The sequence below is a fragment of the Lutra lutra genome, chromosome 11 (assembly GCF_902655055.1).
Source record: "Lutra lutra chromosome 11, mLutLut1.2, whole genome shotgun sequence".
NCBI lineage: Eukaryota > Metazoa > Chordata > Mammalia > Carnivora > Mustelidae > Lutra > Lutra lutra.
The window spans coordinates 93,472,557-93,494,847 of record NC_062288.1 but is presented as its reverse complement, the minus strand read 5'-3'; the positions used below and the strand labels follow the sequence as shown (position 1 = coordinate 93,494,847).

At 40.4% G+C, this 22,291-nt stretch overlaps 1 protein-coding gene across 3 annotated transcripts in view; it reads left to right on the top strand.

Annotated features, from left to right (window-relative positions):
• SVOPL (SVOP like) overlaps positions 1-20,725 on the top strand; it is a 75,476-nt gene extending 54,751 nt beyond the window's left edge. For 2 of the 3 annotated variants that reach the window (XM_047694921.1, XM_047694924.1), the window contains 2 exons: positions 19,479-19,592; positions 20,115-20,725. In XM_047694921.1, the coding sequence (XP_047550877.1) occupies positions 19,479-19,592; positions 20,115-20,126 (126 nt within the window). In that variant the 3' untranslated portion in view covers positions 20,127-20,725. Of the gene's footprint in view, positions 1-19,478; positions 19,593-20,114 lie in introns of those variants that run through there. The other variant, XR_007121489.1, reaches the window with a different exon arrangement.
• Positions 20,726-22,291: the final 1,566 nt, after the last annotated feature.

Genomic DNA, 22,291 nt, shown 5'->3' with positions numbered 1-22,291 from the left:
TTGCCTGCAAATCTACATACAGTTTGGCAGTTGGAAAACACACACACACACACACAAGACTCCACCAAGCTACAGTATCTGATGGCGTAGAATTGAGAATTCTTTTATTCCAATTCAACCTTCAGTCACCATTTGTTGCCCACTGACTCTGTGGCTGGATTGTTCTAGTTCCATTTTTTGGTGTCTGTAAAGAAGCCAGATGAGGTTCCAGGGGTGGGTGGGAGCTGGCCTGCACTGGCTTGTGAAAATGAACTTCTAAATTTTCAAGCAATTCTGCGATCTGCTTGATGTCCCGTCAGATCATGAAATTACCCGTAGTGGTAGTATTTGGACCCTGGACATTGGCACCTGGTAGCAGTGGGACTTTTTTGGGGAAAGGCTGTTGTTGAAGCGTTTGGCAGAGCACCACCACAAGATTCTCTCTCTCAAGAGACTGGCATTCAAGTTGGGAATTTACCAATATGCAAACAATTAAGATAATTCCACCTTATAGAAGGGTTTGTGAGGTAATATGATAGGGAGTCAAAGTGCTGCAGGTCTTTTTAGGCAAAACCTCTCTGGGAAGGTGACATTGGAGTTGAAACCTGAAATATGAGAAGTTGACAACTGACAGAGAAAAAGCATTTCCAGTAGGATACCTGCTGGTACAGAAGAAGCCTGGAGAAGCCAGAGATGAGTATGTTCCAGGAATAGAAACTTGCTGTGATGAGCAGAACGGAGACACATGCAGGGAGAGAAAGTGCCTTAGAGGCATTGTGAGGACCTGGGAGTTTGTCCTGAGAATAGTGGGAAATAATTTAAGGGTTTTAAGCAGGTAAGTGACAGGATCAGTTCTGCATTTTGAAAAGCGCGCTCTGCTTGCTGTTCAGTGAACTGTGGGGCTGGGTAGGACCAGGGTAGAACAAGCTTATGGTAAGACTTTAATCTCAGGTTGCCATGTCCTACTCCTGTGGAAAGAAATTTTAGAATTCTGGAAGATGTTTCTCTTAGGTCAAGGAAGAAACTACATAAAAAATTTAAATTTCTGCCCAGAAAAAAAAAATCTACCATAAATAAAGATGAAAGCCAAATGTTTATCTTTCAGGGCTCTCAAAAACCTTGAACTGCATTGCCCTAGCTAAGTAGTGACTTCGTTGTCCTGTCAAATTCCTGACTGGCTACATGGAATCCCAGTGAATCAATGCATGAGACTGTATACCGCACTTTGCAAGTTAAGGGGGATGAAAAAAATACACATTTCATTTTTTCATAAGTAATTTCTAATATGCAGTACTTTCAAAAAGTTTTCATTTGAGTTAGCATGGGGGAGGGGGGGGGCAGAGAAGCAGGCTCCCTGCTGAGCAGGGAGTCTGACACGGGGCTGGATGCCAGGACACCAGGATCATGACCTGAGGCTGAAGGCAGACAATTCACTGACTGAGCCACCCAGGCATCCCGCTAATAAGCAGTATACTTACTGAGTAACTACGTGTGTATCGTGAAAGATAAACCAAGCTGGACCCTAGTTAAAGGGGCGAGGACGTATTTTGGTCAGTAGTAACTATTGCAATAGGGAAGAAGAGCCCAGGGTGAACGGAAATCAACTTTGGTTTGTGCCGGGGTGGCTGGCATTTTACAGGGAGAATGTGGGGGTGGGGCGGTAGACCAAGGGAAGTGAAAAATTGCAAAAAGTGGAAACAAAGGATTTGGCCCATGTGAAACCTGTACAAATATTGTACCTCCAGGTACTGACTGGCACAAAGGGGCGGACTTGAGTGTCTCCTACAGGCACGTGAAATGGGACTGAGGGTCATCTTGGCGGGCTGTGGCCTTCAGCTGCTGGAAACCAGTCTACTGTTGGTTTGGGTCTTTTATAGACCAAGGTTGAGGCTGGGTGAGAAGAAGCTTAGAGCAGTCTGGCTAGAGTTTGGTCTAGGAGAGGGTGTTTGTCAGTGTTTTTTGACATAGGGTCGTAACTAGGCTTGTGTTTATTGTATTTTCAGTAATTTGATTTCCATGTTTTTTTTTTTCTATGCTGAAAACACAAAAGTTACAAATTTGAGTTAAAATGTCATTCCCTAAAATATTTTATCTGAGATAACAAATACAAATATTTTTTTTATTTTTTAAAAGATTTATTTAAAAGAGAACACACATGCTGGGGAGGGGGGCAGAAAGAGAGAGTGAGAGAAGCAGACACCCCACTGAGTGTTGAACCTGTTCCTGGGCTCAACCCCACGACCCTGAGATCATGACCTGAGCTGAAATCAAGAGTTGGACACTTAACCAACTGAGCCATCCAGGCACCCCACAAATACAAATATTTTAATGAAGCTCTTTCATGATTCTAACTATATGTCTGTATGAATGAACATGTATATACGTTTTACCCAAATATGATCACAATTCATATACTTTTTAAAATTTAGATATAATTGGGCACCTGAGTGGCTCAGTGGGTTAAGCCTCTGCCTTCAGCTCAGGTCATGATCTCAGGGTCCTGGGATTGAGCCCCGCATTGGGCTCTCTGCTCAGCAGGGGGCCTGCTCCCCACCCCCCACCGCCCGCCTCTCTGCCTACTTGTGATCTCTTTCTGTCAAATAAATAAATAAAATCTTTAAAATAAAATTTAGATATAATTGACATGTAACTTCCTAGTTTCAGGTGTACAACATTGTAATTGTATGTATATATTATGAAATGATCACAGTAAGTGTGGTTAACACCCATCACAGATTTTTCTTGTGGTGAAAATTAAGATTTATTCTCTCAGCTACTTTTGAATATACAAAACAGTATTCTTATATTCACCATGCTGTACATTAGATCCCCAGGAATTATTTTATAACTGGAAATTTGTGTCTTTTGATGCCCTTTACCTGTTTTGCAAATCGTACCTCCCCACACCAGAAACACCCCCCCCCCCACAACCCCACTTCTGGCAGTCACCAATCTGTTTTCCATTTCTGTGAGTTTGGGGTTTTTATTTTTTCAGAGTCCACACACAGATGACATCATATGGTATTTCTCTCTCTCTGTCTGGCTTATTTCACTTAACATAATGCCTTCAGGGTCTTTCCATGCTGGTGTAAGGGCCAGGATGTCTTCTTTTCTTTAGCTGGATAATATTGCACTGTATATGTATACCATATTCTTTCTATCCATTCATCCATCAATGGATTCGTGTTGTTTCCAGGTCTTGGCTGTTGTAAATAACCCTTCAGTGTGCATGGAAGTACATATTTGTCTTCAAATTTTTCAGTTCTTTTAGATAAATAACCAGAAGTGGAATTACTGGGTCATAGCATAGTTCTGTTTTTCATGTTTTGAGGAACCTCCGTACTGGTGTTTATTGTGGCTATCCCATTTATATTCCCACCAACAGTAAGCAAGTGTTCTGTTTTCTCTATATCTTTGCCAACCGTTCATTACTTTTATTTGTTTATTTAAGACAGAGAGTGAGCATGAGGCGGGGAGAGGGAGAAGCAGACTCCCCACTGAGCAGGGAGCCACGTGGGGCTCAATCCCAGGACCCCGGGACCAGGACCCAAGGCAAAGGCTTGAGTCACCCAAGTGCCCTTTATCTTTTTGATAATAGCCATCCTGACAAGTTCATTGAAAGTTTGGTTTGTATTTCTCTGATGACGAGTGATGTCGAACACCTTTTCATGCACCTATTGGCCAACTGAACGTCGTCTTTGGAAAATACCTGTTCAGATCCTCTGCCCATTTTTCAACGAGATTTTTCGAGGTTTTTGTTACTGAGTTATATGAATTGCTTATATATTTTGGCTCTTAACCCCTTATGACCTACATGATTTGAAAATATTTTCTCCCATTCTGTTGGTTGTGTTTTCATTTTGTTGATGGTTTTCCTTTACTGTGCAGAAGATTTTTAGTTTGTAGTCCCACTTGTTTATTTTTACTTTCATTTCCTTTCCTCTTGGTATCACATCCAAAGAAATCAAATCTGCCTCTGGTTTCTTCTAGGAGTTTTATGGGGTCTTAATCTTGTCGTCTTCTACCAATTTTGAGTTGATTTTTATGAATGAGTTAAGATAGTAGTCCAGCTTCATTCTTTTGTGTGTAGCTGTCCAATTTCCCCAACACCACTTACTGAAGAGACTCTTCTTTCTTCATTGAATATTCTTGGCTCCTTTGCTGTAAATTAATTGACTAAACATATAGGGGTTTATTTCTGGGCTCTTTATTCTGTTTTATTGATCTGTTTCTGTTCTTATGCCAATACCACACTGTCTCAATTTCTATAGCTTTGCAATCTACTTTGAAACCAGCAAATGTGATGATGCCTTCTCAAGATTTCCCTGGCTGTTTGGGGTCTTCTGTGGTTCTAATATGAGTTTTAGGATTGTTTGTACTATTTCTGTGAAAAAAGTTCCATTTGAGTTTTTTGAAGGATTGCACTGAATCTCTAGGTTACTTTGGGTAGTATGGACTTTTAAAAATATTAATTCTTCTTGGGGCACCTGCATGGTTCAGTTTGTTTGACCTCTGTCTTGAGCTCAGGTCATGGTCTCAGGGTCCTGGTTTTAAGCCCCACTCAGACTCCCTGCTCAGCTGGGGGTCTGCTTCCTCCACTGACCCCACCCCACTCAAGCTCTCTCACTCTGTCTCTCTCAAATAAATAAATAAATAATATTTTAAAAATTTGTTGGTAGTGTATAGAAACACAACATATTTTTAAACATTTCATCCTGCAGCTTCACTGAATTCATTATTCTAACATTTTTCGGTGGCATCTTTAGCATTTTCTGTATATCATATCATGTTTCTGCAAACAGTGACAGTTTTGCACCATGCTTTCATATTTTGATGCCTGTTATTTCTTTTTCTTGCTTAATTCCTCTAGCATTTCTAATACTGTGTTGAATAAAAGTGGGGAAAGTTGGTGTCCTTGTCTTATTCCTGATCTGAGAGGAAAAGCTTTTTATCTTTTCCCCATTGAGTATAATGTAAGTTGCAGGCTTGTCAAATACAGGCATTATTATGTTGCAGTATGTTTCCTTTATACCCGCTTGGTTGAGAGTTTATCATAAATGGATGTTGAATTTGTCAAATGCTTTTCTACATCTTTTGAGATAATCAGTATTTTTATTGTTCATCTTGTTTAATGTAGTATATCACATTGATTTGTGGATATTAAACCATCTCTTAACCCTAGAATAAATCTCACTTGATTATAATGTATGATCTTTTTAAGGTATTGTTGATTTTGGTTTGTTAATATTTTGTGGAGGATTGTTACATCTATGTCCATCAGAGGTGTTGGCCTATTGTTTTCTTGGGACATCCTTGTCTGGTTTTGGAATCAGGGTAATGCTGGCCTTGTAAAATGAGTTTGGAAGTGTTCCCTCTTCTTCTGTGTCTTGAAGGAATTTAAGAAGGATTGGTATTTAAATGTTGAGTAGAATTCACCAGTGAAGGTGTCTGGTGCTGGACTTTGGTTTGTTGGAAAGTTTTTGATTACTGACTCAACCTCCTTACTAGTAATTGGTCTGCTCACATTTTCTATTTCTTCATGATTCAGTCTTAGTAGATTGTATGTTCTAGGAATTAATCCATTTCTTCTATGTTGTCCAAGTTGTTGTTATATAATTGTTCATACTAGTCTCTTACGATCCTTCATATTTCTTGGTATCAATTGTAACATTTCCTCTTTTTTCCCGCTAAGATTTTATTTACTTATTTGACAGTAAGAGAGCACAAGCAGGGGGAATGGCGGAGGGATGGGAGAAGCAGGCTCCCCACTGAGCAGGGAGCCTGACGTGGGCTCCATACTTGGATCCTGGGATCGTGACCTGAGCCAAAGGCAGATGTTTGACTGAGCCATGTAGGTGCCCCTTCCCTTTTTTTTTTTTAAGATTTTATTTGTAACATTTCCTCTTTCACTTCTGATTTAATTTGAATCCTTTCTCTTGCTGAGTCTAGCTAAAGTTTTCTTAATTTTTTTTTAAAGTAGATCTTAGTTTCATGGATCTTTTCTATTTCTTTTTAGTCTCTATTTCATTTATTTCCACTTTGATCTTTGTTATTTCCTTCCTTCTACTAACTTCAGCCTTGGTTCGTTCTTTTTTCTAGTTCCTTGAAGTATGAAGTTAAGTTTTTTAGTTGAGACCTTTCTTGTTTCTTGATATAGGCATTTATCACTATTAACTTCCTTAGAACTGCTTTTGCTGTATCCATAAGTTTTGGTATGTTGTATTTCCATTTTTGTTTGTCTCAGGGTATTTTTTGACTTATTTGATTTGTTTGACCCATTGGCTATTCAATAGTGTGTAGTTTAATCTCAACATATCTGGAAATTTTCCAATTTCCTTCTTATAATTGATTTCTAGTTTCATACTATTTGGGTCAGAAAAGGTGCTTGATAGGATTTCAATCTTAAATTTATTAAGTCTTGTTCTGTGGCATAACGTATTATCCTGGAGAATATTCTGTGTATGCTTGAGAAAAATGTGTATTCTCTTGCTTTTGGATGGCATCTCCTGTACATGTTAAGTTCATCTGGCCTAAGGTGTCATTTAAGGCCAATATTTCTTTATTGATTTTCTGTCTGGACAATCTACCTATCATTGAAGTAGGATATTAAAGTCTCCTATTATTACTGTATTGCTGTCTGTTTCCTCCTTTGGTCTGTTAATGCTTTGTATATTTAGGTGCTCCTATGGTGAGTGTGTACATATTTATAAATGTTACATGCTTTCATTGGATTGATCCCTTTATCCTTATGTAATTATGTCTTTTATCATAGTCTTTGTTTTAAAGTCTATGTTGTTTGAGAAAATCTAAGTACCACAGCTTTCTTTTCATTTTCATGGAATATCTTTTTCTATCCCTTTGCTTTCAGTCTGTGTGTCTTTACATCTGAAATGAATCTCTTGTAGAGAATATACAGAAGGGTCTTATTTTCTTATCCATGTATGTATGTATGTATGTATCTATTTTATTATTGACTTAATTTTATTTTTTCAGTGTTCTAGATTCATTGTTTATGCACCACACCCAGTGCTCCATGCAATACGTGACCTCCATAATACCCACCACCAGGCTCCCCCAACCCCCCATCGCCCTCCCCTCCCAAATTCTGTTTGTTTCTCAGAGTCCACTGTCTCTCATAATTTGTCTCCCCCTCTGATTTCCCCCAACTCCCTTCTCCTCTCTTTCACCCAATGTCCTCCATGTTATTCCTTACGCTCCACAAATAAGTGAAACCATATGATAATTGACTCTCTCTGCTTGACTTATTTCGCTCAGCATAATATCCAGTCCCATCCATGTTGATAAAGTTGGGTATTCATTATTTCTGATGGAGGCATAATATTCCATTGTATATATGGACCATATCTTCTTTATCCATTTGTCTGTTGAAGGGCATCTTGGCTCTGTGGAAAGAACCAAGATGCCCTAATCCATGCATTTAGAGTAATGACTGATGTACTTACTACTATTTCATTCATTGTTTTCTGGCTTTGTTCCTTCTTATTCTTCTCTTGCTTTCCCTTTGTGATGTGATCATTATCTGTACTGGTAGACTTGGGTCCTTTATCATTTGTGTTTCTACTCTAGGTTATTGCTTTGTGACTTATGAGGCTTATGTTAGATTTCTTACAGATATAAAGTCAGTAGAAGGAAGGAAATAACAAAGAACAAAGTGGAAATAAATGAAATAGAGACTAAAAAGACAATAGAAAATATCAATGAAACTGAGCTATTAAAAAAAGACAAACCTTTAGCTGGACTCACCAAGAAGTTTAAGTTGATAATAATTTAAATTTGAACTCATTACTCCCCTCCACATTCTGTTTTTGATGTCATGGTTAACATCTCTTTATCCTGAGTATCCATTAACAAATTGTTGTAGTTGCTTTTACTACTTATAGAGTGAGGCAGAGGAAGAGCGTAAAGCTGCAGTCTGCCTGTCTCCATCTCTGGACAGCATTGTAATCAGCCTCTAAATGTTTGTTGAAGAAGAAGTCTGCCCTTCAGGCCACACCTTGAAGATAAACGAATAGAATAGGCATCTTTCACGGAAAGACTGGGGTTGTGTTTCAGTCTGCTGTGAGTGCTGTGCTCTGGGTGGGGGCCGAGGGTAGATAGCCAGTTTAGAACTCTTTCTGTTGGTTGCAGTCCTATGAGACCTATGAACATAAGTTCTGTTGGCCACCAGAACCAGGAGATTCAGGGGTGCCCCCTGGCTGGCAGCCACCCAAACTGGGGCAGACATAGGTTTAAGCTCTTTTCCAGGAGATACTGGTGACCTGGAGTGAGCGAGAGGGAGAAGATAGCACCCACCCCCTGAAGTGTCTGGAGAGGATGGCAGTTGGTGGCTAGATGTGTATTTAGTTAGGAGTCTACCTTCAGGTGGAACCTATGAAGACAAGCTAATAGCTAGCTCCTGTTTCCAGAAAGATGGAGTTTTGGTCTGCTGGCTCTCCCCCTGCTAAGTCCTGCAGGGTAGCTGGCTGGGAATTCTTTATTACAGTCCTGTGGAAGGTCAGCCTTGCTAGACATCACGTCCAGGTGATCAGGAGGTATCCCCTGGGCAATAGCCACAAAAACTAGGGCACCAGACATGTGCACAAGTTCCTTCCTTGGAGAAACCAGATCTCTGCAGCAAGGCTGAGGGAGAGTGCAGAATTGTTCGTTGCTGGCCTCCATCTTTGGAGAGTATTTCAGTAGATTCCTAGTTGCGTGTTCAAGGAGATGCTTATGTTAAAGGGTGATGCTTTAAGCAAAGTAGTTAGTTGTGTGTTCAGGGGTGATGCTTTAAGCAAACAGGCCTCTTTCATAAAAAGACTGCATGTGTTTGACCGGGCTATCTCTGCCTCTGGCTGGGGAGGGAGTTAGGGGGCTAGTAGTTGGCCAGGTAATTGCATTTGTGCCCTTTAAGAATGGTTTCTTCATTTACTGGGGCTGTGGGGATCTCATGGACACAAACCCATTGGCTCTCAAAGCTAGATGTTGTAGGGGCTCATCTCTCTGGTGCGTCTTAGAAGTTGGGGTGTCAGATGTGGGATTCAGACCCATAGCTCCTTGGGGAGGAGCTTGGAGTTCTAAATTCCTTCCTGATTGTGATGGCTGCACCAGGAGTGGGGTTTAGGGCAAGATTGTGTCTCAGCCTCTCCGACTGTTTTGATGTGGGTTTTCTTTCTTGTTTGCCCTATCTGTAGGAGTTGCTCAGCTAGTTTTTAGATTTCTTTCAGAGGAAATGATTTCATATATACCTGTAGATTCAATCTGTCCGTGAAAGGAGGTGAGTTTAGGATCTTCCTATGTTGCCATCTTGAATAGAAACTTCCATATACTTTTTATAGCCTACTTTCTGCATGCAACAATATGTTGCTGACATTTTTCATATCCATAAAAAGTCAAGCCCTCTATTCATGCTGAAAAATGTATTCTCATATGTATACTCCAAAAGTAACTTTTCAGGGGTGCCTGGGTGGCTCAGTGGGTTAAGCCTCTGCCTTCAGCTCGGGTCATGATCTCGGGGTCCTGGGATTGAGCCCTGCATCAGTCTCTCTGCTTGCCGGGAGCCTGCTTCCCCCTCTCTCTCTGCCTGCCTATCTGCCTGCTTGTGATCCCTCTCTCTCTGTCAAATAAATAAATAAAATCTTTTTTAAAAAAAGTAACTTTTCAGTTATCAGTTCTGTATTGTTAAAGGTCTAGACTACTTGATGCTGTTCTATCATAAATAACAGTAATGAGCAGCCTTGCACTTACATTTTTATCCAGCTATGCAATTACCTCTTTAGGATAAATTCCTTAGAAATTGGATTGGTAGGTAGGTCAGGGGGTTTGCTCTATTTCCATTTTGATACACTGCTAACACCCTCTTTGGGAAGGTTGTACAAGTGAGGACTGGCGGTCCTGCCGCTTCACTTGTCCGCTGGTTTGGTTAGTCTTTGTTGTATTTGCAAATCTCACTGGCAATAAAGGGTATCTCTTTATCATTGTAATTAGTCTTTCTTTGGTGAGTAATGAGACTGAATACTCTTTTCACATTTTAATTGGGTATTTTATCTTTTTTAGCCTGTCCATTTAGGGCCCTTCTCATTTTTCAATTCTTTAAAACATTGTGAGAATGTTTTTTCTCTTATGTATAAAGGGTTTCAACCATTTTTCTGACATACTGCAAATACTGCTCCAATTTTCCATTTGTCTTTTCGTTCTTGTTTCTGTTCTCCTTGCTTTGTAAGTTCATAGACACTCATGTTTATCAATGTTTTCTTTACAACTTCTGTGGTCTGTGATTAGGATTATGAAAATAGAACTTTCCCTTCCAATCTTCTGTAGTCTTCTCTTTTTGGAAGAGAGGATATATAAGCATTTTATTGAAGTATAGCATGTAAAAGCCTCAGCCTTCACGAAGTGAATGCATCCCAGATCCTGAACCGGAAAATCCTGACCAGGACATTGGGATACTGCAGTAGAAGGCCTAATGTGATTTCCTAACTGGTGGACCAGTGGTCCCTACACACTTGATTTAATAACCCATGTTTTTACTCCTGAGTTAGAAATGTCTGTTTGCTTACATTTTCACAATTACTTGTTCTATTTCTAGCCTCGCTGTTTTAGTCCATTGATCTTTCTGGTTTCATCATTGTCATTCTTCTAGTTAGTTGAATGATATTTATAGTACACTGGCTGCCTGAGCCTCACCTCATTGTTCTTCTTTCCCAAATAAGCCGCAAAGCCTCCCCTGTCTGCCCAAACCTTTTTAAGATTTTAATTATTAATTCATTAAATATATCCATTAATTTAGGAAAAAGTGACTATTTCCCCTAATATAACTTAAGAGCAGAGTTTGTCTCCAGTTGTTCAATGTTTGTTCTATGCTCCTTGCTGACATTTTACTGTTTTCTTGTGAGAGATCCTGAAAATCTTGTTAAGTGTATTCTTAGGCATTTTAAGGCTTTTCATTGTTGTTGTGAATGGATTGTTGTTTTTTTTTTTTTTAAGATTTTATTTATTTATTTGACAGAGAGAGATCACAAGTAGGCAGAGAGGCAGGCAGAGAGAGAGGAAGGGAAGCAGGCTTCCTGCTGAGCAGCGAGCCCGATGTGGGACTCGATCCTAGGACCCTGGGATCATGACCTGAGCCGAAGGCAGCGGCTTAACCCACTGAGCCACCCAGGCGCCCCTGGATTGTTTTCTTATATAAATTCTAGTCTCACAGTTTGCATGAGCTGTATTTGCAAAGACTAGTGAGTGTTTGGCTGTTGATTGGCCAACAGCCAGCTCACTGAACTCATTCCTCATTCCTAATGGTTTTTCATCTGAGCCTTTTGAGTTTTTTAGGTTTATAATCACATCTGTCTCATGATTTCAATCCATCCCTCCAGGTGGAACCCTTCCAGTCAACATTTTAATGTGTTTAAGATTCCATAGCTAACATGTGATAAACTCACTCCCATTGGCTTTCCTTCCTCTTCTTCCCAGCCCAACTACTTAATCGGGTTCCTTCCCCTCACTGTCCTCACTTCCTCCCCCCAGAGATTCCCCCACCCCACAAGCCCAGCTGCAGCCCTCCCTGTTCCACCAGAATGATTTTTGATAGCATCTCTGATGACCTCCATACCTCTACTCCTAAACCTTGTTTTAATCTCCCATGTTGACCTCTCCCTTACTATAAGGACAAGTGGTCATGTCCTCATTTTCTCTCACCTTCTTGGGGCATCCATTACCTGGCGCACTTGTGGGTTTCCTCCTGCGTCTCAGGTTTTTCCTTCCCCATCTCCTTGTGGTTTATGTTCCTCTCCTTTTCTTTTTCTTTTTTTTTTTTTTCCATTGTTGGGCATTCTTACTGCTCAATTTTAGACCCTCATTTTTTTATATTAGTCTCCATGTAGGTGATTTCACCCATTTTTTTAATGATTTTAATTACTAATCAGATGCTCACAACTCCCAACTTTGTATGCCTGAACTAGGCCTTACTTAGCTCCAGATTCATGTTATCTAGTTGTTTCCTTGGGATTTCCACCCAAATTTCTCAAAATCATCTTAAATTCAGCATGTTCAGTGTCGTTCTTGGGATATCTTTCCCCACATCCATTCCTCTTTCAGTCCCCATTAATGAATGCCATCACTATCCAACCTGGGGTTGTCCTTCTCTTCTCTTCTCCCTTCTCATCCTAGTCAATCCCAAACACGCGGATTGACCCTCCTAGTACAGGTCCTGCATCATTCACCTTTCCTCCTTTCTTACGAATGGCACCACTCTGGTTCAAATAACCCTAGCCTCTCACTGGGCTGCCAAGAGAACATCCTGACCACTTCCCTTCTGCAAGCTCTTACTCTCCTTCAACGTCTCCTCCCAGTATCCATGAATCTGTGTGGTTCTTGTGCTTACAATCCTTTTTTGTCTTGCCTTTGCCCTTCTTCGTAGGTAAAGACCCAAATCCTCAACTTGGTTTATAGGTCCCCACCAGTGAGGCTGCCGCCTGTGCTCTTACCCATATACTTAGCTATGAATAGTCCGCTTCTTGTAGTTGATTACCCAGTTACCACCTTCTGGGATTCTCTCACTTGCTGTTCCCTTGGACTAGAAACCCTCTCCCCTTCCACTCTGTCACCATCTCCAGTTAGCTATGATTAATTCTTTGCTCAGGGAAGTCCTTCTGAGGCCTTAAACTGAGCCCAGTCTCCCTGCTGTGACCTCCCTGTGAGCTCTTAACGTGGCCTTGAAATTTTCCTTCATATTGATTATCAGATTGTAGTTGATTTGTTTGCTGGTCTATCCAAAATCCATCTCTTCCAGTACTCGAAGCCCTGGGAGGACAAGGATATGGGCATGTTTTGCTCATTTTAAAATTTCTTTCTCCAGTGCCTGGCATGTAGTGGGCATTGAAACATTTTGTGAGTGTATTTTTTTCTAGATAGAAAATAAATTTTTTGTTTAAGTAATCTCTACACCCATTGTGGGGCTTGAACTCATGACCCCAAGATCAAGAGTCACACATGCCTCTGAGCCAGCTAGGCACCCTGAATTTTTTTTTTATCTTGATTTTGTATCCAACTATTTCATTGAAATAGCTTGAATCAGTTTGAGTCCTTGGAAAAGCAGTTGCTAACAATTGCACATGTAAGAGATTATTAGTTGGGAAAGAGCTGTCAGGGTAAATGAGGGAGGGAGCAGGGGTGTGCAGGGAAAACCTCCCAGCCACGGTGCAGGTGACAGCAGTGAGGGTCCCATTAGCCAGGGTGTTTTGCTTTGTTAGTGAACCATTAGGTTTTATCTTACCAGTATTTCATTTATAATTTTTGAATCAACATTCACACATGAGAGGGCAGTTGGGTTTTTTTGTGTATTCGTTAGGTTCTGCAGCTGCTGTCATTCTGGTTTCATTAAAAAAGAAATTGGAAGCTTTTCTTGCCCTGGATCCTTCCTTCCTTGGAGATTCAAAAGAACTGATCTGTGAAAGTGAATCTGGCACTTTTGAGGATGCACTTTTTGGCCACCAGGTTTTTCTGTTGTTTTGGTTTTCTTGTTTTTTTTTTTCTTTTTTTTTTAAAAAGATTTTATTTATTTATTTGAGAGAGAGACAGTGAGAGAGAGCATGAGCGAGGAGAAGGTCAGAGGGAGAAGCAGACTCCCCATGGAGCTGGGAGCCCGATGTGGGACTCAATCCTGGAACCCCGGGATCATGACCTGAGCCGAAGACAGTCGTCCAACCAACTGAGCCACCCAGGCGTCCCTGTTTGTTTGTTTTTAAATCTTGAGTAAATGTCAGGAAAAATTTTTATTGAATATTTATGCAAATTTATTAAAAAGAACTCTGGGGAGTAGTCTCTATGTTTTTTTCTCCATTTCCTCTGTGTTAGTGATTATTTCTTCTTTTACATTCTTCATTCTATACATTTATATATTCCCACTATAATTCATCATTTATCAAGTCCATTGGTTTCTGATTTGTAACATTCATTTAGGCTTGTTTTTATTGAATTTCTACTCTAGTTTCTCAGGTACTTCTTGAGTCAGATGTATAGTTTGGGGGTTTTCTTTTTTATTAACAAGGCTTACCATCATTTTTAGATACATATTATCTTTAAAGTCCTTATCTGAGCGAGAGTGAGCACAGAATCAGGGGGAGAAGCGGCAGGCAGAGGGAGAAGCAGACTCCCTGCTGAGTGGGAGTTTTCTGGCATATTCTTCCAGATTCTTTTCTATGCATGTATTTGCTCTCTGGGTGTTGTACATACCAGTAATATTTGTATATTCCATAGATGCGTGTATACAAGTAGGTACACATACTTCCATGAATATGTGCATTTTCTATCTACATTTATCTGTGTCCATGTTCTAGTCACCTGTGGAGAAGGATGGAACGCCCTCCATGTTTTCATTGTTAAGTCAGGACTGATGATGCATACACACGTCATTGGGGTATGGAAAGGTCTTTTTTAACTTAATTACAGAGTTGAGGTTCATGGGAGAGCAGGACAGCCCTCTCAAGCAGCTCTGAATTGACCTTGAGAGGGCAAGGCAAGGAGACTGGCTGGGGTGTTTAGTGCGGCCGGGTGAGGGGTCCCACAGTAGGGTGGCGGCTTGTGTGGTGTGGGTCTTTTGTTGCTACCCAGGCTCTCGTGGCAGTTCAGAAGTTGGGGCAGAAGAAGAGAAGGGAAGGGTGAGGCTTCAGGGCTCACGGCAGTCATCAAATAGAGTCCCGACTGCTCTTTACAGTTTATGTCCATCTGTGTGTGTACATGTAGCTGGGCCCGTGTGTAAACACACACACACACACGCTGTCCATCTGTCCACACATAGCTGCATATCGCGGCTCTCTTCACATTAGTAATCTTTTATGTTAGTAAATGTAGATTAACCTCATTCTTTCAAGTAAGTGCATGGATTTCCATTGCATGGCTGTGCCAGGGGTAGCTGTTACTTGGTGGGTGAATAAATAATTCCTGTGTTCTGCTTTTACAAACAATGGCACCCTGACCGACATGCACACACCTCTGTATGGGAGCAACTATATTCGCCATCGGATAGCACTGAGCTCTTTCATGTTATACTGTACAGTCAAGATCCCACATTCTTTAAAGTTACATTCTAGTGGAGAATGGACAAGGGACGAATGGTTTACTAATAGGTTAGTATGAATAATGCTATGTAAACATAGAAAACAGAGAAAGGAGATAGTGATGGGGGTGGTCTGCTAGCTAGGATGGTTAGAGAGCCCCCCTTTCCCTGCCTACAATAGGGCAGAGAGATGTGGGAATGACTTTGGAATATGAGTGAAAAAAGCATGATTTTGTAGAAAAAGTCTGTTGGGTAATTTTTTTTTAAAGATTTTATTTATTTATTTGACAGAGATCACAAGCAGGCAGAGAGGCAGGCAGAGAGAGAGGTGGAGGCAGGCTTCCCGCGGAGCAGAGAGCCCAATGCGGGGCCCGATCCCAGGACCCCGGGATCACGACCTGAGCTGAAGGCAGAGGCTCAACCCACTGAGCCACCCAGGTGCCCCTGTTGGGTAATTTTTAAGTCAAAATGTGTATGTATCTTAAATTATGATGGATCTTGTCAAACTGTCTTCTTTAAAAAAAAATACACACTCCTTGATATAACATTAACACTTTTTAACAAAGATTTATTCTGGGGGCGCCTGGGTGGCTCAGTGGGTTAAAGCCTCTGCCTTCGGCTCAGGTCATGATCTCAGGGTCCTGGGATCGAGCCCCACGTCGGGCTCTCTGCTCAGCAGGGAGCCTGCTTCCCTTCCTCTCTCTCTGCCTGCCTCTCTGCCTACTTGTGATCTCTGTCAAATAAATAAATAAAATCTTAAAAAAAAAAAGATTTATTCATTTTTAGAGATGGAGTGAGCAAACACGAGGGGAGAGGTAGAGAATCCCAAGCAGACTCTGTACCGAGTGCAGAGCCTGACATGGGGCACAGAGCTCAATCCCATGACCCTGAGATGATGGACCTGGGTGGGGCACTTTAACTGTCTGAACCACCCAGGTGCCCACATTCTTAAGTATCTGTGTTCTTTCCTTCCTCATCAAAAAGAATGGTAAAATTTTTTTTTTAATTTTTTAAATCTTTTTTTAAGATTTTATTTATTTATTTGACAGAGATCACAAGTAGGCAGAGAGGCAGGCAGAGAGAGAGGAGGAAGCAGGCTCCCTGCTGAGCAGAGAGCCCGATGTTGGGCTCGATCCCAGGACCCTGGGATCATGACCTGAGGCGAAGGCAGAGGCTTTAACCCACTGAGCCACCCAGGCGCCCTGGATGGTAAAAATTTTTTGAATCCTTCGATATGGTAGACAATAAATTATACCTTAACTTGTACTTAGTTCATTATGAGTAAAGCTGAACATCTTTCATAGATTTATTAAACATCTGTATTTTTTTTTTTTGACAAATTGCTTATTTATGTGATTAGCAATTCTCCTACAGGCCATTTAGCCATTATTATACTAGATATTTTTTTCAATGTTTGTAGTTTGTCTTTTGATTTTACTATCATTTTTTTTGGCATACAAAATTTAAAATTATTAGGTCATCAATTTACCAAGCATTTTCACTTGAGGAACTCACATTTTGTGTCCTGCTTACTGGCCTGCATCCTTCATGCATCTATGAAACTGCAAGTTCAAAGGCTTTTAGTGTTTCATCTAAAACATTAAATTCTTTGATCTTTTCACAATTTGTTTATACTTAAGGCCTAAGGCCAGAGGTAAGAATTCGGCTTTAAAAAGCAACAAAACACCTACCTCCTTGTCCCCAGGCCATTAGTTATCCTTTTGTCTGGTTCCTCTCAATCGATTTACCATGCTGCTATTATAATAAGCCCAATTTCCATACTTAGAGCTACTTTGTAATTCATTGTTTTACAGATTTTGGCACCAGTATCACATTGCTAATGATTACGACTTTACTACCAGTTAGGCTAATAACTTCCCTCAAGTTCTCTCACCTGAACATGGTCCCAGAAGTTCCCTGATTTTTCTTATATATTTTCTTATTTCTTATATTTTCTTATATGTTCATTCTTTCAAATTAACCTTAAAACCAATTTTTCACCCAAAATTGACTCAAAAATCCTATTGGGATTTTTTTTTCCCTACTGGGATTTTGAATCCTTTGAATAGAGGTTGAGAATTCATTAGAATTACAGATTATTTTGAGAAGTACTTTCACAGTCCATTTTTCTAAGAACTAAATAGACTTACTCAATTTTACATATTCTTTAGTTATAATTTTTCTTGATACGTATCTTACACATTTATTCCTAAGTATTTTATTTTTGTTCCTATTAGCTGTGTCCCACACATTTAATATTCTGTATTTTCATCGTTTTTTTCATGAGGTTTTGACTCCTGGATTTTAGAAGTGCATGGAGATGTTGCTGTTTTATTTCTAGCTTGATACTTCCAGTCAGAATATATTCTAGGGTTTTAAATATTTTTTAAAGATTTAAGTTCTCTCTCCACTCAATATGGGGTTCAAACGTACAACCGTGAGATGGAGTCGCATGTTCTACTGACTGAGCCAGCCAGGCGCGCCTAGGATTTAAATCCTTTAAGGTTCATTTTATGCCTCCAGAACATGGTCTATTTTGGTGAATGTTCCATGGGCTGTAGAGAGGAATGTGTATTCTGCTGTTTGGTAAGGTGTTCTGTAAATGTCAGTTAGACCCTGTTGGTTGATGGCATGTAAGGTTCTTCTAGTCCTCAATTTTGCTGACTAGTAAGTAGTTTCTATCAATTACTGAGAAAGGGGCATTGAAGTCTCCAACTGTATGTGGATTTACCTAGATCTTCAGTTTTCACTGAATATATTTTGAAGCTCTGTGGTAAACCTTTACAATTGTTGTGTCTTTGTGGATAAACCTTTCATCACTGTGTAATGTCCCTCTTTGTCCCTGGTCTGGGCTGATTTTTAGAAGTAGAGATTAACAGATTGATCTTTTTGATACAGTGAATCAAAAGATGGGCCTGCGAATCTATGTTGTAACAAAATTCTCAGATGATTTTTATAATCAGGCAATAGATTTCTTCCTTACAAACAACAGAAATTGACTTTGGTTCACTTAGGCAGAAAGGAACTTCTTAGTGGAAGAATATCCAGTAACATCTACTGGATTGCTAGAGTCCTGCTATGAAGCCCAGACTGGTATTTCTGTAGGGAAGCCAGGTGGGTGCAGCAGTTGCTCTCTCTGATCCTAGGTAGTAGAGCAGTTATGTAACCTCAGTTGAAACCATCAGGTCTCACACCACCTAAGACTTTAAAATCTGTTGCAAAGGTTGGGGAGGAATATGGCTGGTGGTGGTGTGAATTGTGGTTTTAAAGGACAGAAAAGGCAGGATTGGCAGATGTATCTAGACACATGCTTAACTGTGGCATACTTTGGTCATGGTTCAAATGCCTGGTTTCTTTTGGTTCCTACCTTCCCCCTTTTTTTGAGCCTGGATTTTCTCTGGGGAAAATTGTAACTTATTTTGGGAGATAAATTAGAAAATATCTAATACTTGCTAGGGTGAGTACACAACAGAGAGTAAATATCATGGGTTGTTCGCATGGCGAGTGGAATTATTTACTGTTTTGGAAGGCAACAGGCTTTATACGTAAGATGGGCTCCCCAATTCTGTATCTTAGGGGGACCTAAGAGGTTGAATAGCACTTGATTGTGTGAGGGATCTACATGTGACTTTGGACAAGTCATCACGTAGCCCTTACTTTAGGCTCATTGGTAATATTAGGTTGGACTAGACCTGCTAATTTCTAGGTCTGTCCAAAAATTGCAGTGTTCTGTGACTGGAGAGAGCCTTGCTGTTCCTGTCACTTTATTTAAACATCCTTGTGAAATTAGTTGACAACTACCAAGAGCTTGGCTTTTTGCTAACTTGAGGCAGCCTTGGGTTAACAGATGTAGGAGAGGGGAGTGTCTGAACTAGCCAGTTAACAGAGCGTGGTCTTGGCCAACTGGCAGAAATCCAGTCTGAATGTGGAAAATGGAAACCAAACAGAAAGTACTGTCACGCATGAAGCATCATGAACATAGATAATCCATTTTTGTCTTTTCAGAGACTGTTAGATTACATCTCTAAATAAACTTCCTCCTAATCCATCCTGTCCGAACTGAAGGGGGACGAGTGGATGTTAGGCAGAGGAATCCTGCATGACTAACAATGAGAATTAGAAGTTGAGCAAACTAGACTGGTAAGAAAGTGGGGGAAACCAGATCTCTTATATTCCCCAGATACTGGTTTGCTCTGGAGATACTGAGGAGTGGGTGCAGAGAGGTCTGACTTGGCCAGTATGTGTTAATGTCAGTCCTAACTCACAGGGTCACTCAAGATGCCTACAATAGCTGGGCCCAAATAGACCTAAGATGTCAGAAATGCACAATTTATAGAATGGCTGCAAAGGACATTCATTCATGTAGGTGGAGAGATGATTTCCCCTTATGACAAAAAAATCCATTTAGAAGTGACTGGGCACAATAAATTGAGTCATTCCTTATGACCTTCAGGTTCTTATGAATGCCTCACTCCTGGGGGCCCTGTGTCTTTTCTCATCGGTCTGTGTTGTATGTGCCATTTCTGCATTTACTCTCCCCATTGAGACCAAAGGACGGGCCCTGCAGGTAAGTGATGCACAAATCTCTTCAGTATTCTTAACTACCATCTTTGGACCAACAGGAATTAACTTGGAGTCTGGAAATTCTTTGAAGCAGACCTGACATCCAGGTGTGTGCTAACACATGGTATTTGCTTAATGGGTTCCAGTAAACAAAAAAACTGGATATCCAGTTTGCATGTAACTTGGAGCAGCACTGAAACTAAAGTAACCAAGTGTTCACTCCAAATCTTTGCTAACAGGGACAAAACACCTAAGGCTTATTTCGGTAGTATGCTTAAATTAGCATTCTTGAAAGAGGATACTTATAGTGTGATTTTTCTGAATGATGTCTTTATCCCACTAGAATTAACTCTAAAGCTACCATTGCTAATGTCAGGTACACAAGGGTAAATGCTAGGGTCTTAATTACTTATAAGTTTATTAAGAGATCTTCTCGTACTAGTTTTGAGAGCCAGACACTGAGGATGAATGGAAAGGTTTTCTTTTTATTAAGTGTATTGATCTACTGAATCACTTCTTATTTCAGCAAATTAAATGAAGACCTGTAAACCAATGTCTACCAGAGAAGAAAAACGCAATTCATCTTCATGAAGAGCTGTGGCACATTTTTAAAAATTTGATTTTCTGTACACTACTTGGTAATTAAACTGATGTATTTTTTCAAAAATATGGCATATGAGAATGAGGTGGGTAAACTTTATATTGATAACCTTGGGAGATTATGAGAATGTCTATAAAAAAATATTTTTAAGACTGGAAAGGTTTCTATGGGAGATGGGTAGGGAGGGAAGGTAGCTTTTCTTTGACATCAAGTTTGTTAAAGTTGCTTAGAGAAAATGTATACATATTTGATATTTTCCCATGAGGTTTGTAGCAAAAAGTTGGCCTGAAATTTGGTAGCTAAGGCATGAGCTTAAGGGCATCATTAAGCCTTTCAAAAACAGTCACATTCACAATTTAAATTTGCATTTATTTAAATTGTGGCCTCCATATTGATGAAAATTGCTTATTTATGTAGTATGCTTACATTAGCATGATTCTTACATATAATTGTGAAAAAGCTGGGAATAAACTTTTTCCCAGATCCTGTTTTCAGTGTTATTTCATGACTTTATGGGAGACTAAAAAAATTAATGCACAAAGCTTTTCTACATCATGCAATTACTTACCTGCCCTTTGCATGCGGGACATCACACCCGTGCATACCACTATACTAGGTTAGGTATGGTGTAGAAAACAAAACACCTAAGGCTTTTATGCTGAGATGTAATCTTTTATTGCTATTTATTTAGGCATGTTGTAGACATCTCTAAAACCGGGGACCCCACGGCTTGTTCGTCTACTACTCCCATCCGTACTTTGCAGTGGAAACTCTGTGTAGGAGAGGGTTTATACACCTGCTTCAATAGGGGTGAAAATCCTTCCTATTTGAACCAGGGGTGCAAAAAATGGCTTAAAGTCAGGAAATTTTCTCTGTAAAGGACTAAACAGTAAATATTTTACTTTGTGAGCTAAATACGGTCTCTGCCACACACCTCCACCACCCTTTCAGCCTTAAAAAAAAAATCCCCATCTCTTAGACTGTGTAAAAGAGTGCCAGGGGACCGCCTGGGTGGCTCAGTGGGTTAAAGCCTCTGCCTTTGGCTCAGGTCATGATCCCAGGATCCTGGGATCGAGCCCCACATCGGGCTCTCTGCTCAGCGGGGAACCTGCTTTCTCCTCTCTCTCTCTGCCTGTCTCGCTGCCTACCTGTGATCTCTATCTATCAAATAAATAAATAAAATCTTTAAAAAAAAAAAAAAAAAGAGTGCCAGAGGTTAAATTTGGCTAACAGGCCATGTGTTGAAATAAATTTCTAGATCCAAGATGGAATAGCTCCTGCCCAGAGTGCCATATTAGCAAACTGAAATTTTAGAGAATGTTGAGAGCTAGGGGGCAGAGGGAGAGGGAATCTCAAGTAGACTCCCTGCAGATCCCAAGGTGCGGCTCGATCTTGACCACTTGAGATCATGACCTGAGCCAGAATCAAGTCAGACACTTCACTGAGCCACCCAGGTACTCCAGCAAACTGAAGTAACTGTTCCACTGGGCCAGAAACTGTGTGTTCAGTGTGCCAATCACCAAGCCAACTCTGGCCTCTTATTTTTTATCCAATAAAAGCTTCCTGCCTTCTACACCAGCTTTCAGTTCTCTGGACTTTTGGGAATGGACACTGCTCCATAAAGTGTCAAGTAAGGTTTGTTTGGGTCACCTAAAGCAATTTTAACTCGTTGTGGCAGTAAGGACGAGCATCTGAAGCAGACTGCTAATGGCCTGTGGAACAATAAGACACACAGGCAAGGAGCCTGCTGAACCCTTTGAGTTCACTGTTCCTCTCATCAAAACCAAGAGCCGTGGGTAAGTTACTTTGGGTTTTGTAAGCAGCTCTTTGATCTAAATGGGCTGTGTGTTAGAGAGATATATATATAACTCTGTGTGTGTGTGTATGTAAAATGTAGTTCCCAGAAAGGTACCATACATAGCAATCCTATTGGGAGTCTGCAAGGGGGGGCAGCAGTTAGCAACTCTTAAACCCTCGAGGTGCATCCTTTGCATAAACTGCTGGGAGACTTAGGGAAATAGGGTAAGATATTTAAACTGTTCTAACCAATGGCACAACAAAATCTAAATGTGTACAAGCTAGACTACTAAAAGCCACTGCTA